Below are 15,806 nucleotides of genomic sequence, written 5' to 3' on the forward strand. Positions count from 1 at the left end.
TGTGTTGGTGCAGTGGGGTATACTATTTCGCCATATGTGTGCTGTTCTTGAAATGAATTGTTTACTGTCAGCTGCTGTTCTAGGTAAGGAGTCCAACTGGCTGGGATTGTGCTGCTGATCTACGCGTGCGGATGGCGTCATTCCGAGGGGTTCTTGCGAGTGGGCAGGATTGTGTCACCGGATCGCAGTGAGTAAGCAGCCTCATCCTGCGGTATTTAAGGACAGCGCATGTCTGTAATAACTCAATAATATGTACCGGGGTGTCTCGATTCACAATAATATTGTTGCTGGCCGTGGTACTAGTTTACTGCAGATAGCCCTAACTCCCCTCCCCTCCCGGCTTCTCGTCTCTGCCAACCCCTTCCCAAGAGACGAGACGTCTATCTAGCTCGCAAATCTAAAATCTAACCTCTTGTTTCCTTGGTCCGTTGTCGTATTGAGATACTCTTCCTTCTCCTACTAGGCATTAGACCCGCTCTACTCCAAGGGGATGCCCTAACTAAAGGCATACTCACCTCCGGACTCATCGCATCCCAAACCGCATCCCTCTTCTTATTCCGCTGCGTATAATACCACTTGGCAAACAAGTACAGCACGACATTCAGACAGTTGATGCCGATTAGGACGCGATTGCCGCGGCGATCTGTTTCTGTTAGTATTATTCTTGGAGATAGCTCGGAAAGTTCCTACAGAGCGGCTTATCGTCTTCCCGGTAGATGTTCGACGAGATGATTGCTTGAAGCTGGACCATCATGCTATGGCCATGTTAGCATAGTCCTCACACCTGTCCTGTAATAACCTCAAGGGGCAAGCATACTTATACAGCGCGGCCGAAACGGTCCTCGTCCGCACCGTATTCGAGTTCGAGCTGCACCAGCCGACCTGCATTGGATGTGCTACAAGCACCTCGTAAGCACAGCCCTCAATACTCAATACTAAATAGAAAGGAAGGAAACGCACGCGTCGGATACGACAGAATCACCGTAACAAGCGCATAGCTCCCCCACCGCGGCGTTCCCTCCGGCAGTACGGCAAGGGCAATCAGACAAGGCAGGAACCAGAACTGCGTGAAGAGGCCCAGGTACGCGCGCTGGTTCCATTTCACGCTGATGTAGGTGAGGATGAGCATCTACCCCTCCATACCCCAGTTAGCCCATCACAATCTAAAGATTAGAAAGGGAAGGAAACTTGCGTTGATAGTAGTAGCAATCTGCGCCGGAATACTCAAAAGATTACTCTGAAACGTATCAAACCCCAACCCCCTAAGCGTAAGCGTCAAATACTGATCACTCGGGGCCGGAGGAATCCCAAACGTCAGACCAATCGCATAAATCGGCCAGAGGTCATAATCACACAGAGACCTCCAGAGCAATTTCGGCGTGATCGCTTCACGATTATGCATGTCGCCCTTGCTAGGGTCATCGCGGAGGATGCGATTGACCATGATCTTCTCCTCGTGCGCGTTGAACCACCCATGCGGCCGCCAGAAGGCTTTTGTTTGCGTGGGCGAGGGCGCCATTTGGAAGATTGACCAGATGCCGATCAATAGGGTGAGCAGGCCTTCGATCAGGAAGAGCCACCGCCAGCCTTCTTGTCCGTGTGTTCCGCGCATGTGCAGCACGCCGTAGGCGATTAGGGGAGATACGACGTCTGTAAGCCGGTTTGCCATCCAGAAGATTGCGAGGCGGAGGGGGAGTTCGTCGGATTTGAAGAAGTAGGACTTTGGCTCTGTTAGGACGCAGTCTAGTACCTATATGCACGGGGTATGAGGGTTGGGAGGGGGCGTACCAAGTATAGAATGATATCAGGGATGAAACCACCTTGTAAAACACCGATTATCACGCGTAGTGCAAGGAATGATGCGCGACTGTTCAGCCAGAATTGCGCTGCTGATGCGATGCTCCAGAGACACATCTGGGCGGGGATCTAGATAGGGTTAGGGTTAGTGGCTTAGGTAGGTAGTGTGCAGAGGAAGAATGAATGAGCGGGCTTGACAACGTACCCATCTATCCGGACCTGCAAACCCAATCAGCACATGCTTTGTTTTAATGAAATGAGAGAAGGGGGCATACCAATCTTCTTACTAACAAGCTGCGACGGCAACTCAGCAAGCAAGAACGCAACCTTGAACAGCGTCTGGCCGAGATTATAGTCTAAACACACAATTCTATCAGCATTACTTCACCAACTAACTAGGAGTAAATATAGAATGAGTGCATACCATTCGTATCCAATCCCATATCCCCCAAAAAATTATCCGTATTCGCCTGGCTGATATTACTCCTGTCGAGATCCAGCGCAAAGAACGCCAGCGCCGCCCAAACCGTAACCTTCCAGTCGATCTTGCGGATAAGCGGCTTCTCCTCGCCCCATTTCCAGCGGAACGAAGGGTCGAATCGGTGCAGGTTCTCGTATTTCGGGTTCGGCTGGAAGAAAGGGGCGAGCTTTGGGTCGTCGTAGACGGAGGGCTGGGTGGCGATTTCTTCGGGGTCTCGTTTGTGCCGGTAGGAGAAGGAGAAGAAGCTTGCTATTGCTGGTTGGGGTGGTTTGGCGGAAATGGCTTGGGGTTGGGGCTGGGGGTGCTCTTGGGGGTCTTCTCTTGGGCTGTCGGAAGACTCTTTTGAGTGCGCGGCCACGAGGGACGTCTCTTTGGTGGACTTTATGTCAGCCATGTTGATTGCTTTGGAGGCGCTGGGTGCACCATTATGAAGTTCTACAGGGATTAACTGGTCTTTTATACGTCGTCGAACGCCCGGATACTATCTGCACAGAAGAAGATGGCAGTCTAGAGGGATAGGGATGTGGTTATTTTCGCCAAAATGACATGCTCTCTTGGTATTTCGCCGCTGATAGGACAAGATTCTTGGCCCTCTTGGGCAGAGACGAGAGAACACAGTGGCAATGCCTATTATTGCGGTTACGGCGCTTTCGGTGTTTACCTGTCGCTGAGTCGGAATTAGGGCTTTCGGGGTACAGTCAACGACGAGAATAGAGTTAGGATCGCATTCAACCAAGCAATTGAGCATGAAAATGCTTTATTATGCATCTCTTTACGTCATTAGCCCTATCTAGTCTATTTAACTTATAGTCATCCCTGCCGTTTGTAATGGCGAGCATTTAATGCCCATGTTCATGGCCCTCGGTAGCGAAATGCATTGGAGTATACTCGATACGAGATATCTCCAAGATCCCCCCGCACGGTGCAGCAATTAGACCCAATCAAGAAGGTGGCAAAACAATCCCTGACAATTGCAACATCTTCAGAGAGTCCTGCAGCGTATGAGGGGTCGATGTTGTCAATTATGGTGACGATGGCACAATCAGCTACGTTATCGCCAAGGCACTGCAGGAATCTAGTCTCTTATCATGCAAATGATGTTGGAGAGCAGGATGCGGGGCATATAAATGTTCTTCAAGTGCCAGGATCTCTGTCAGGTATACTTCTGCAGTGAAAATTCAGGATAGACTCACCATGTCCGCCACAGTCACGAAGAACGAAACGGAACCCGCTATCGTAAGGGCCTTTGACGATAAGGCACATAACGAGGTAAGCTCTACTATACTACCAGCTCGCCAGATCTAACAAAAATAGTACGCATACTCGGCCTACCTCCCCATCTACGACAACGAAACAACCTTCCCACCAACCGAGCCCTTCTCGCACAAAGACAGAGGCCTAAACGCCGACAAAGCGAAACCGCACCTCTTCAACACCGGCGACCCAAGTGTCTCCATCGAGAAATTGACTCCCCGCGTCGGCTCTGAAGTCCGCGGCGTGCAGCTCTCGCAGCTTACTGATGTGCAGAAAGACGAGCTCGCACTGCTCATCGCCGAACGCGGCGTCGTGGTCTTCCGAGACCAAGACTTTAAGGACATCGGACCGCAGAAGCAGAAGGAGTTCGCGGGGTATTTTGGGAGGTTGCACGTTCATGTAGGTTCTGTTCCACCCATTATCAGCGAGGTTTATTCCAGTTAGGGTTAATTGTTAATGTGGATAGCCCGTCGGCGCCACCGTAAAGAACCACATCGAGTTCCACAACATCTACCTAGGCGCCGACAACCTGTACAGGCTTCAAACGCGCTCGTCAAAGCTTTCAACGACGGGATACCACTCGGACGTCAGCTACGAGCACCAGCCTCCAGGCGTGACACTGCTGACCCTCCTCAGCGTGCCCTCGTCCGGCGGCGACACAGGCTGGGTCTCGCAGGTCGCTGCGTACGAGCGGCTCTCTGACCCGATTAAGAAACTTCTTGAGGGATTGCGTGCTGAGCATAGCGGGTTCCCGCAGGCTGAGAGGGCAAGGGCTGATGGGAAGTTTGTGCGGAGGGAGCTGGTGAGATCGGAGCACCCGGTTGTGAGGGTTCACCCTGTTACGAGGGAGAAGGCGCTGTTCGTCAATCCGGGGTTTACGAAGAGGATTGTGGGGTTGAAGGATGAGGAGTCGGAGGCGATTTTGCAACTTCTGTTTAAGGTCAGTTTGATCATTTATTTCCCAGCTGGGCAGTTGACTGAGCCATGACTAATGTGAGGCAGCACATCGCCCTCTCGCAGGATATCCAGGTCCGCGTCAAGTGGGATGATAGGACGGTTTCGCTGTGGGATAATCGGGTTACGGCGCATACGGCCATCTCGGACTATGATACCTCGACTGATGGGCTGAGGCATGGGATCCGGCTTACTACGTTGGGTGAGAGGCCGGTTGGGGTTGATGGGTTGGGGACGGTTTGGTAGAGAAAGTACGGCTATATGTTGATTAGGGTACGGGTGGTAATTTCTTCAGATTATTGTTGGACCTGCCTTTGTTAAATTATGATGATCTTGTATCGCCGATGGTCAATTCATGCTCTTACCATACTGGTATGGTCCAAGTTCATAGTGGACCTGGATTGTGCACTGCCACTGTCAAGGGCTGAGTAGATGGAGACGGGCAACCTTCATCATAGAGCTTCGCAATAGGTTGCACTTACCCATCCTATTCCTAGCCAACGACATGTAGTATCTAGTCCTTGACATTGTCTTCTAGCAGTCCAATGGCCGCGAAGTGCATAGGATGGAGATCCAGTCTCGACTCCATGACGAACCTAGCCAGGACTTGCAGCTCAAGAAGAGGACCTTGGAAGAAGCAGAGAGTTTGATTTATATTACACCAACTTTACGCTATTGAGCGAAGATTCCGAAGTAAGCTCCAATCGCTCAGTGTATCAACCTCCTTATCCCCCCACAGCCAACGCCGTTCTAACTCCGGCATCACCCACTTAACCATCCACCGCGACCGGCTTGGGAATACCTCACGTCCCTCTTTCGGTCCTCGATCCTCGTCAAAATACTTGCTCCATACGGTCCAGTCATTCCACCAGCTTTCGGGCATAGAATCAGCACCGAGGGCATCCAGATGCTGGCAGGTCATTTCGTCTTGCATCACCCACTCTGCGCTGAAAAGAACCTGCATGCCGAGGGTCTCCCAGATTGCTAGCGCAAGACTGCAGATATCGGCTGGATAAGTGAGGGAGGATTTCGGCTCGAAGCGCGCTTCGGGGGGCCTGTATGCGAGTGGCGTGTGGCAGTCTTTCGCGAGGCGTCTCTGTTGGTCATTGAGCGGGGCGAATGCTTCGCCAAAGTCGCTGAGCAGGATGTTTGTGTCGACAAAGGTGAAGTGTTCCGAGCGTGCTTGCCGAGCGTGCTTGCCGAGGTAGATTGGGATTACGGCTTCTTGGGGGACGTTTGGTGGGATGGGCTTGCCGTCACGTCAGGTTATGGGTTCTGTTGCAGGCTCTCCGTACTCGGTGTAGTACTCCTGAATGGAGAGATGGTCGGGGCTTGGGGAAGTTTGACTAGGATATTGCGGAGATGGATTTCTGAAGGCTAGGTTAGACGAAACGTTTAGGGCGAGTCGTGCATCACGTACCTCCATGCACAAATCCCCTTTCATGCAAATAGGCCACAGCAAGGACTAGACGACCCGATATCGCCCTTGCCACATCAACTAGGGGAAGCCTACTAAAAGACGCTTCATGTAGATTACATGCCGCGACGGACGTTGTGTAGCAACGGTGTCTTCCATTAGGCCCATCGAGCTCAAAGCCATCGAGAACAGTTGGAACAGACTCATGTCCCGGATTTGCAAGGCATTGTAGCGTATCAGTCTCGCGCGTAACCGAGCCTGAACCTGATGTGCCGATCTTAAGCGCAACGTAGTGTTCCTCCTGAGTATCCCGGGCTAGCCAGACCGTGGAGTAGCCTCCGTCTCCTAGTTTGTCGACGATGGTGTATCGGTCGTGTAGTACGTCTCCAGGGATTATTGGGTGTTACCCTCCAGGCTCGTATCTCTCGAGTTCCTCTGCGCCATCGATCCAATTGTATCTGATGTAGTCATCAGGTTCATCATGCGACGTCGACGTCGATGTCGATGTCAATGTCAATGTCGTTGCCGGTGTTACTGTTGCTGTTGCTGTTGATGCACGTCGGACAGTGAGCCATTTTTTGAGACTGCCATGAGGGTAGCCGGGGGCAGAGGAGGTATAGTACGCCGGAGCAGAGAATTTTGGAAACGAAAGAATTGATAGACGTAGGGGTGCTGTTCGGAAGCTGCGCCGCATCCGTCCAGGGAAGGGAGGTTGGCGCCAGATGGCGGACCTGAGGGGAAAGAAAAGCCCCCGCATACCTCTACGTGCACTCCGTACTTTCTGCGACCCGCCTCCTCACATTACCACATTATCCATGGGACTTCCTGATTCTATGATACCAGCAATGATGGCTGGAGTGAGTGCAATGGGTGGTTGGGTTGAATAGAGATTAGATAAGCAAAGCGGCGAATGAGCCCCCTACAAATCACGTGAAAGCTTATCTCGCAGGACTTGATTGGCTTAGAGCTCTGACCATTCTCCACACCATAGTCTATACGTAGAGCCATGACTTTTGTGTCTCGCAGCCGTGTCAGAAGCCTAAATAAAATTATTGTAATTGTGTTCCATAGTCCTGCATGTAATCATAAGCGTGAGCCTTCCGGAGAGCAAGGTGAGAGACTTGAAGTGTAGATAGAACCAAACGATGTATATATGGGAAGGATGATGTCTGGAGACAAGTGACTACTCCGTACCGTGGCATCTTCTGTGCTACGTTTGGCATGAAGACTCATCCATGAAGAATTAACATCTCCTTGCGGCTGGTCCTAGAGACTCCATTGACTCTTTCTCGAAGAAAGCAAGTTCACCATCTTCAACACTATGGTATCGAAGAGAAACTAGCCTTGAAGGCTAATGTAAGGGGCACCAAGCTTCCCCATATGCCTCTGTGCTAATTCCAAAGCGTGCAGAAGTCGCAGTGAGTGGGGTCCGATATAGCTGTAAAGGTAGGCTATATGCGGGTCTCTGTATAAGCCTGGGCAAACGCAGGATATTCAGGGGATGTGATGGATTCGATGACGGCAATCCCTGCACATCTATCGCAAGTCTAGTCTGCTTTAGACACTGGTTTGCGCTATGAGGAGTCTGAAGTTCGTTTGAGCGGACGCAATGATGCAGTACGAAGCTCACTGCACCGCTGCATCAACCAATCAGACAAATTGGCCTGACGTTTTACAGATGAGGAATTCGACGAACATGAGAGTGGACGAAGCTCGTGCAGTTGTTGACACTATGTCGTTCCAGTGTAAGTGTGCCCGTATATTCGACAGTTTCTATTCATAAGGCAAGTATCGGATGGGCATCGGTGGGGCGAATAGACCTGATTTGGCGGATTTGCTTCGGGGAACTTTGATCCTTGAAAAATGCCCCTATCCAAGATATGACGTGTTGCGAGTTCGCCTTAACACCTTCAGCCGCCGGGAGGCTGGTGGAGCTGTGTTAGGAAATCCGTATCCAGATCTCCCGCATAGAACCCCAGGTTGGTGGCAAACGCAGGCTCGAGCCTTTGCCAGTCAGAAATCTCACCAATACATTAAGTGATGAGGGGGTTCACGTACTTTGTGTTAGGAATCGTAGTCACGAGTTCTTCGAACAGTTCATCATATCCATCCGTACCTCCGACCAAAGGAGACCGAGTTAATGGTGCGGGTTGGTTCTCTGGGGCGGTGGAGGCAGGGGTAGCATATGGGGCTCTTCCAGCGCTCGAGGCGATCTCCGGAGCAGAGCTGTGCATCGTAGTGCTCTGGAGAGGAAGATCAGAGGGGCTAAGCATTGAGATATCGGGCATTGCAAAGGCCGTCGTTTTGTCTCGCCCTTCACCCGGGAATAGAGCGATCGAGCCCACAGTTTGGCTATCACTCGAGTAAATACCTTGAGAACTAATCCATTCTAGATTCTCGGCAAGGCGACTATTTATTGTCATCAAGTTCTGGCTCTCGGCGCTATGGTCCAGGTTCCCGAGACAGTGTTTGCACTGTAAAGAGAACAGAGTAGACAGAGGTGATGACCTTACTGTACCGGAAATCTCGGTATAGTCTTGAAGTAGGTTAAGCATGCGGTCGCAGGTCGCGATTGTCAGCTCCGTCGTACGTGATTCTTTGAGTCCGAAACGACGTAGCGCGGATAGAAGCGCAAACGAGCCGGTCAGGTGCACCGCCAGAACCGGTGGAGTGGCGGAGTCTAAGCCATGATACGGGTACATGTTCTCCATAGTGTGCCGTGCGGCTTGAATCTCAGACAGAATATCGCGTCTAGTTGGTATATCAGCTGGGCAGTAAAGGGCCCGAGAAATGATCTGCGCAAGGCGTTGGAGCTGATTGAAAGCGCTAAGAGTCCGCAATGGGCCTTTAGGCGAAGTCCTCTGCTGCGATGGAGGGCATTGCCTGGGGAGGATCCAGCTATCCCACTCCTCCATTCCCTCTTCATCTACCTGCTCGTAGCCCAAGTGCTCTTCCAGGGACAGACTAGGTGCCCTATCCATGACGGACGAGATCAAGATATCTAGCAAGGCACAGCCGTTGGCTGTTTTGATGAATTGATCCTGCATGGAGTGTTGTATAACGCCGAGCATTCTTGTCGCCTGGCCTGACAGAATCCAAGCGGTCTGAACATCTCCTCTACCTACTTTGGTCAGTACTAGAACGATGACTGCTTGAATATGCCCTAAGCTGAGGCGACCTGCGCCTGCGAGGGCTTCCCGCTCAATCAAGGAGAGGATATCGATGGGATCTGGCAACGTCTCATTGTTCCGGCCACTAATGAAACCGGCTAATGCAATTACTGCCCACAGAAGAAGATGTGACGAGCTTCGATGTGAGTCCGCGGAATACATATACATGGTCCGCAGCAAGTCGCGACGCTCGATGATAGGAAACCAAGAATGTATGTGAATAGTGTAGACTTCGATTAGATCGGCTGTATCTTGGGGTAGTGGCAGGTCAAGGAGGTGTATGGGTTTAGCAGGGATGATCGAGGGCGGTTGTACAGGCTGAAAAGCGTCAAGTGTAAAACCAAGGGTATCAACAAGGGCAGGTGCATCCACCGGCTGGGGGTTGCTCGGGAGCTCGCCTCTTTCGGGTTCCTCCCAATCATCGTGGCTGGGCAGAGGCTCGCCCTCATCATCTGCACTGTCCCTTGGGCATTTATTTGTTAAGTCCGATATCTGAGAAGCCACCTTGGATTTCCGCCACGTCTCCAGCGCATGATGCTTGTCTATCTGCGGGTCGCGAAGCAGTTTCACGAGAGTGGCCTGGCTGTCGGGGATATGTTGGAAGAGCAAACCGAGTGTAACCTCCAAGCCTCGCACATACCCTGTAGGAAGGCCACGGCGCCCTCCGCTGTTTTCATAAGAGCAGGTGCGACCCGCAGCCTGGCAGATCTTGCACACCGGCTGTTCACCATCGCACTTTGACTTTCGACGTCGGCACTGATCGCATGCACGGCAGATTCGTTGCCTCTTGGGTTGTCGAGGGCCGGACATGAAGGGTAGATGAACAATGGCCCCTGGTTGACATGGAATAATGATAATAATGTAAGCATCTCTTCTTGAAGTATGGATTGAATGCGGAGAGCGAAAGCTGGGGTTGTGGGGAGGAGGGCTGCACGTGATAGGGTAGACTTAGCCGAGCCAGACTGACGATCGATTATGGAACTAACATGAGGAAGCACGTCCATGAAATTCTTGATGGCAGTCAACTTGAATTCATCTTCCGTTTCCCCAGCCGACGATATGCTTGGGACCTGCACTGCAAACGACAGACCTCCTGACCCATCCGAGACACAGTTCCCTACACCTGCAGATACGACGAACAATTCTGGCGGATTTTCTCGACGCTACAGCGCAGATGCGACGCTCGTCCTAGTTGGGTTTCACGGAGCTGGTAAAAAGACCTTGGGGATCATTGCCTCTGTCGCCCTGCGTCGGCGATTCGTGGACTTCGACGCCGTTTTCCGGCAAAAACTCAACTTCTCACCACAAGAGTATATTCTTGCGCATGGATTGGCGCAGTATCGAATCGTTGAAGCAGAGGTGTCGCAGGAACTGCTGGCAAAATTTGACAAGGGATGTGTTATCGTTGGTCTTGGAGTAGTTGCTAGCCAGCAACAACGTGATCTCCTGAGTACATTCGCCCGCGATCACCCTGTGGTTTACATAAGGAGAGACGACGCCGATCTAAGGCAGATTGTCGCTACGAGCCCAGACAAGTTCCAGCGTTTCCTGCAGGCCGGGAATACATTCTTTGAAGCGTGCTCAAATTTTGAGTTCTTTAATCTCACACTGGGTCAGGCTCAGCAGCCCCACGACAAGACACTGCCGTCAAGCCTGAAGCTGAAAGAGGCCGAGCGCATTTTTGTGAGATTTCTTCATCATGTTTTTAATCAGCCGCATCGCACGCTGTTTTCCTCCGACGCATTTTCGGCCTCTCAGACGGTAGCCCTGCAAATCCCCATTGCGTGGATAGATGCGGAGAATTTCGAGGATCTCGATGCTGGAGCTGATGCAGTCAATCTCATTGTTGAGATCAATGCAATTGAATCGGGGCTTCAATGTCGACTAACAAGGAGTGTTGCATCGCTGAGAATGCATTCGCGCGTGCCCGTTCTTGTTGATATACGCCTTTCAGACCATAACGACTCAAAGTATCTGGAAGTCCTCAAGATGGTCCTTCGCATCGCGCCTGATGCAGTGACCTGCCCGATAAGATGCCGATCAGACGTCATCAAAGAGCTGCTAGCTACTAAAGGCTGCGTCAAAGCGATTGCCACTTACCACCAATCGACCCCTCTAGGATGGGGCCGCCAGCCACCCGATGTGTACACTCTGCCGAACAAAGCCCAAGAAATGGGGTTCGAATCCCTCCGTATGACAGGGGGATCCGCTGCTTCTGAAGATAACCTCGCCTGTATCGCCTTACGCCAGAGTCTTGCTTTCAAGGTGACAACACCGCTCACCATGTTCAACACAGGTCCTCTCGGCCGCACATCCGTCTGCCTCAATCCAGTACTATCCCCGGTGATTCTTCCCGGTAGTGGCTGCCTCGGTATTACACTGCCCGAGGTGCAAAGAGCCCTCACTGCGTGTTTCATGAGTCCGCGGAAACGGTTCACGGTTATCGGCCAGGCCGTCCAGAATAGTTTGTCGCCGGTGATGCACAACGCAGCTTACGAGACATGTGGGCTACCGCATGTCTATGATGCTTTTACCCCTTTACACCTTCACCAAGCGCAGCCTCTACTCGACGATCCCGGCCGTGGTGGCTTGGCGGTTTCGCTCCCCTATAAGACGGCGATTTTGCCGTTCCTAGACGAGATCAGCCCCGACGCTAGAGACATCCATGCCGTAAATACGATTGTTTTCGAACGAGAGCCCCAATCGGATGGAAGTGAAGTGACGATCCGGAAGGGATATAATACTGACCATATCGGCGTCGGCCATTGCATTCAGAAGCACCTTTCGCCCGCCAATGCAATACGCGACGGCACGACTGCGCTGATCCTCGGTGCCGGGGGTATGGCTCGAGCGGCAATATATGCCTGCTACGAACTGGGAGTTCGTCGAATCTGTATCTACAATCGGACCATCGAGAACGCTCGGGCGCTTGCCGGCTACTATCGTGAATGGGCTGCCAGGCAGGGCAGCAGCTTTCGACTAGAGGTCATCGGTTCTGCAGATGAACCATGGCCAGCGGGCTTCCGGCTCCCTACTATCGTCGTGTCTTGTCTTCCTGGGCAGGAAGTGGGTAGCACGTCACTTGTGGACCTGCCTATCTCGAAAGATTGGCTAGAAAGTACGACTGGGGGAGTCTTCCTTGAGGTATGTGGGCCCTCCATGGTTTCTCTATCAAGCTACTAACCGGCTAGGTTGCGTACGGTCCTTGCAAAACGTTACTACTGCAGCAGATTTCCGAGTGCACCTCGACGGGCTGGGTGGTTGTAGATGGGCTGACTCTGCTGTTGGAGCAGGGGATTGCGCAGTACGAACTCTTTACCAAACGGCCAGCGCCGGTGCATGTAATGAGAAGGGTTATACACGAACATTCGGTAGCAAGAGGATATCTCCACAGAGATCGATTATAATATTGATACCCATTCACAGCGTCGTAGTCGAACCCCTCATGCACCTCGTACCCGTAACCCCACCGGCTAAGAATTACCCGATCACAGTCCCCTCTCTTTCTACTACCATAATCTACATAGGTAGACTTCGAACACATCCATTCATTGCACATCCACATCTCCAGCCAGAATCCATCCTACCATTTCATACATCCATATGTTAGTTACAATGTCCCAACCACCAACCTACAAACCCGCCATAATGAGCGCCTCCCTCGGCCGCGCCTGGGCCCACGCCCTCCCGCACAAAATCACCACCGCCGCAAGCGCAGGCTTCGCCGGCATAGAAATCTTCTACGAAGACCTCGAGTACCTCGCCCGCGACCTCGCCCAGCTCCTATCCAGCTCCACAACACCCCCAAGCGCAGAGCACCTCCTAGCCGCAGCCTCGCACATCCACACGCTCTGCGCCGCGCACAATCTCCCCATCATCGGCCTCCAACCCTTCCTCTTCTACGAGGGCCTCAAAGACCGCGCACAGCACGCGCGCCTCCTCGACAAGATGAGGCTCTGGCTGCGCCTCGCAAAGACCCTGCACACAAACACGATCCAAATCCCCGCGAACTTCCTGCCAGCGGCGCAGCTGCTCGACGACGACGACAGCGGCAACGACGTGCTCGTCTCGGACCTGCAGCAGATTGCGGATCTCGGCGCCGCAGAGACGCCCCCCGTGCGCTTTGCATACGAGAACCTCTGCTGGAGCACGCGCGTCGACACGGTGCAGAAGCTGTGGGCCGTTGTGCGGGCGGTCGACCGCCCGAATTTCGGCGTGTGTTTGGATACATTCAACATTGCGGGTCGGGACTGGGCGGATCCGGCGGTGGAGGCGGGCAAGAAGGATGGTGGGGAAGAGGACCTCGCTGCGACGCTGAGGTTTATTGTGGAGGAAGTGGATGTGAATAAGGTGTTTTACATCCAGGTTGTTGATGCGGAGAGGTTGGAGGCGCCGCTTGTCGCTGGGCATGAGTTTTATGTTGAGGGGCAGCCGGCGCGGATGAGTTGGTCGCGGAATGCGAGGACGTTTATGTATGAGATCGAGCGGGGCGCGTATTTGCCCGTTGAGAAGGTGGCCAGGGCGATTATCTTTGAGCTTGGGTATCGGGGGTTTGTGTCGATGGAGTTGTTTTCGCGGACGATTAGTGAGGAGGGAGAGGGGGTGGTGGGGGAGCATGCGGCGAGGGGGATGCGGGCGTGGAGGATGCTGGAGGAGAGATTGCAGTTGAATACCGCTAGGGCATAGAGAAAAGTTGACTATCTCGGAATATTGAATTCTTAGGTTTAGATACGAATGTCCTTCCCAGCAAGCCAGTCCTTCGCCAGGCGATACAGCAGATCATGTTTCTCCCCATTCACCGTCCCCACGTGCCGCCGGTGCCCGGGCATATCCCTCAGCACCTTGACCCCCATCGTCGCCTCCTGGCAATAAGCCAAGCACTTATACCCGTCCGGATAGCTCTCCAGCTTCTTTAGATCAAAGTCGGGCAACCGCCCCGGCACAACAGGCAGGAGCTTATCCTTCTCGTACCAATGGCGCACATACCGTGCCCCCCAGACCCCGTCGACTTTCTCGAAGAAGAAACAGAAGCGGCAGTCGGCCTCCGCGTCGACTTCCACCCCGTCAAGCATGAAGCGTTGCGTAATGGTTGCTTTGAGCTTCGTCACGGCGCGCGTCCCGTCAGGCGTGATGTCGGATGTGCAGCCGTGGCATCGGTGCATGATGAAGGCTCCCGCGTCCATGCCTGCCTGCGAGCCCGCGATGAAGTCCTTGTAGTGCACGCGGCCGGACCAGGTCGTGTAGACGACGGCGTCGGCGTGGAAGATCGAGGCGAAGTTTTCCCATTCGCAGGCATCGCTGCCGGTGCTTGTTAGCCTTGCATAGGTCTTGCTCTTGATCTTCTTGGTGCCGGACGTACCGGTAGCAGGGCCATCCCTCGGCCAGCTCGCGGAGCTTCGCGCGCTCGAGCACGAGGGCGTCGGGCCCGTTGTTGCGGATTGCGTGCGCGGGGCGGCTGCCCGCGGGGAGGGTGTGGAGGTCTGGCATTGGGATTGTAATCCGGAGTAGATTAGCTCAGTTACTGCGAGGATGCTGCTTGTCTATGAATAAATATATTATTCATGTCAGGGTTGATGTGTTGCGTTGGGGGTCGGCTAAGGTCAAGGCCGAACCCCTTACGTCTCCACAATGACGCAGACAATCCGTACGTATATTTGGAATGCGGAAACATTTCCGATGGAGGAGAGAGTACACAGAGATGCATGCGTCTAGATGTACTTACAGAACGCCCTCTGGTATCAAATCTAGTTGATCGCTGTACTCTCCTCCGCAGCCCGCAGAAGAACCCTCCAAGCCCCATCCCGATCCAACTTCCCAACCCTCTCCTCCCCAGCCCAAAGCCGCCACTGCTCCTCAATCTGATACCCAATCACATGCGTCCCCTCAACGGCAGGCCACCCCCGTGCCTCCGCAAGCCGGATCATGCGCGTCCGCCGCGGCTTGAAGCACATATCCAGCAGCACCCCCCGCTGCGGCTGCGACAGGAACCACTCCAGCACCGCCGCGACGGTCTTCTCGGCGTCGGTGCGCGGCTCGAGGTCAGGCACTGTCCCGACGATGTAGTACGGCCTCAGCGCCTCGGGTATGGAGAGTGCGGCGTCGAGGGTCTCGATGTGGATGATCTCCGGGGTGGATGGTAGTCTGCCCGCGTCGCGGATTAGAGCCTGCACTTCGTCGCGGTCGCGGTTCAGGATGTAGATTGTGCTGCAGTGCAGATGCTGGCTGATTGCGTAGACGGCTGCGCGGCTGGCGCCGCCTGCGCCGACGATGAGCGCTGTGCCTGGGGAGTCTGGCGAGGGGCGCGGGCGGCTGGACTCGTCGTCGCCTTTCTCGAGTAGACAGCCCTTGATCCCGCGCCAGTCGGTGTTTGTCCCGCAGAGTCGGCGTGCCTGGCTCTCCTGTCCCGGTTCCGGTCCCTTTGTCTCTTCGGTCTTGTAGTAGATGTTGTTGCACGCGCCGATGGTGGTTGCCAGCTCGTCGAGTTCGTCGAGATGGGGCATCACGCTGTTCTTGTACGGCATTGTCACCACGAGACCGGCGGTTTTTGGTTGGCGGGCGAGGGCGAGGAGGTCGCTGAGGGTGGGACACTCGGTTGCGTGGAATGTCCAGGGGAGGGCGAGGGACTGGGTGATGGAGTTGTGCATTGCTGGGGCGATGGAGTGGGTGACGCCCACTCCGACGAGGTGGAGCTTCTTTTGTTCGGTGGTCATTATTGTTTTCTCTTTTATTTCGG

The 15,806-nt window shown here is 53.6% G+C and overlaps 8 protein-coding genes across 8 annotated transcripts; 3 read left to right on the forward strand and 5 right to left on the reverse strand.

Moving 5' to 3' along the window:
• Positions 1–384: 384 nt before the first annotated feature.
• BDW74DRAFT_164867 (uncharacterized protein) lies at positions 385–2,672 on the reverse strand (the record flags this gene model as incomplete). Its single annotated transcript, XM_073726326.1, has 9 exons — positions 385–456; positions 516–643; positions 691–755; positions 818–896; positions 961–1,129; positions 1,193–1,720; positions 1,789–1,926; positions 2,089–2,153; positions 2,222–2,672. The coding sequence occupies 9 exons, from the start codon at positions 2,670–2,672 to the stop codon at positions 385–387; spliced, it is 1,695 nt and encodes a 564-aa protein (XP_073590064.1).
• An 800-nt stretch (positions 2,673–3,472) lies between these two features.
• BDW74DRAFT_164868 (TauD/TfdA dioxygenase family protein) lies at positions 3,473–4,732 on the forward strand (the record flags this gene model as incomplete). The annotated part of the gene is made up of 4 exons (XM_073726327.1): positions 3,473–3,547; positions 3,593–3,931; positions 3,999–4,472; positions 4,535–4,732. The coding sequence occupies 4 exons, from the start codon at positions 3,473–3,475 to the stop codon at positions 4,730–4,732; spliced, it is 1,086 nt and encodes a 361-aa protein (XP_073590065.1).
• Positions 4,733–5,153: 421 nt separating this feature from the next.
• On the reverse strand, positions 5,154–6,478 carry BDW74DRAFT_172804 (uncharacterized protein; the record flags this gene model as incomplete). Its single annotated transcript, XM_073727650.1, has 2 exons — positions 5,154–5,735; positions 6,392–6,478. 2 exons carry the CDS (start codon positions 6,476–6,478, stop codon positions 5,154–5,156), a joined length of 669 nt encoding a protein of 222 aa, XP_073590066.1.
• A 1,335-nt stretch (positions 6,479–7,813) lies between these two features.
• On the reverse strand, positions 7,814–9,883 carry BDW74DRAFT_172805 (uncharacterized protein; the record flags this gene model as incomplete). Its single annotated transcript, XM_073727651.1, has 2 exons — positions 7,814–7,907; positions 7,962–9,883. 2 exons carry the CDS (start codon positions 9,881–9,883, stop codon positions 7,814–7,816), a joined length of 2,016 nt encoding a protein of 671 aa, XP_073590067.1.
• Positions 9,884–9,892: 9 nt separating this feature from the next.
• On the forward strand, positions 9,893–12,480 carry BDW74DRAFT_184716 (putative pentafunctional AROM polypeptide; the record flags this gene model as incomplete). Its single annotated transcript, XM_073730880.1, has 3 exons — positions 9,893–9,934; positions 10,187–12,217; positions 12,265–12,480. The coding sequence occupies 3 exons, from the start codon at positions 9,893–9,895 to the stop codon at positions 12,478–12,480; spliced, it is 2,289 nt and encodes a 762-aa protein (XP_073590068.1).
• A 208-nt stretch (positions 12,481–12,688) lies between these two features.
• BDW74DRAFT_184717 (sugar phosphate isomerase/epimerase family protein) lies at positions 12,689–13,759 on the forward strand (the record flags this gene model as incomplete). The annotated part of the gene is made up of 1 exon (XM_073730881.1): positions 12,689–13,759. The coding sequence occupies one exon, from the start codon at positions 12,689–12,691 to the stop codon at positions 13,757–13,759; it is 1,071 nt and encodes a 356-aa protein (XP_073590069.1).
• Positions 13,760–13,797: 38 nt separating this feature from the next.
• On the reverse strand, positions 13,798–14,560 carry BDW74DRAFT_164871 (putative pathogenesis associated protein Pep2; the record flags this gene model as incomplete). Its single annotated transcript, XM_073726328.1, has 2 exons — positions 13,798–14,371; positions 14,433–14,560. The coding sequence occupies 2 exons, from the start codon at positions 14,558–14,560 to the stop codon at positions 13,798–13,800; spliced, it is 702 nt and encodes a 233-aa protein (XP_073590070.1).
• A 257-nt stretch (positions 14,561–14,817) lies between these two features.
• BDW74DRAFT_172809 (shikimate dehydrogenase family protein) lies at positions 14,818–15,783 on the reverse strand (the record flags this gene model as incomplete). The annotated part of the gene is made up of 1 exon (XM_073727652.1): positions 14,818–15,783. One exon carries the CDS (start codon positions 15,781–15,783, stop codon positions 14,818–14,820), a length of 966 nt encoding a protein of 321 aa, XP_073590071.1.
• Between the last annotated feature and the right edge of the window lie 23 nt (positions 15,784–15,806).

Source organism: Aspergillus multicolor, assembly GCF_047715735.1.
Source record: "Aspergillus multicolor strain CBS 133.54 unplaced genomic scaffold BDW74scaffold_1, whole genome shotgun sequence".
Lineage (NCBI taxonomy): Eukaryota > Fungi > Ascomycota > Eurotiomycetes > Eurotiales > Aspergillaceae > Aspergillus > Aspergillus multicolor.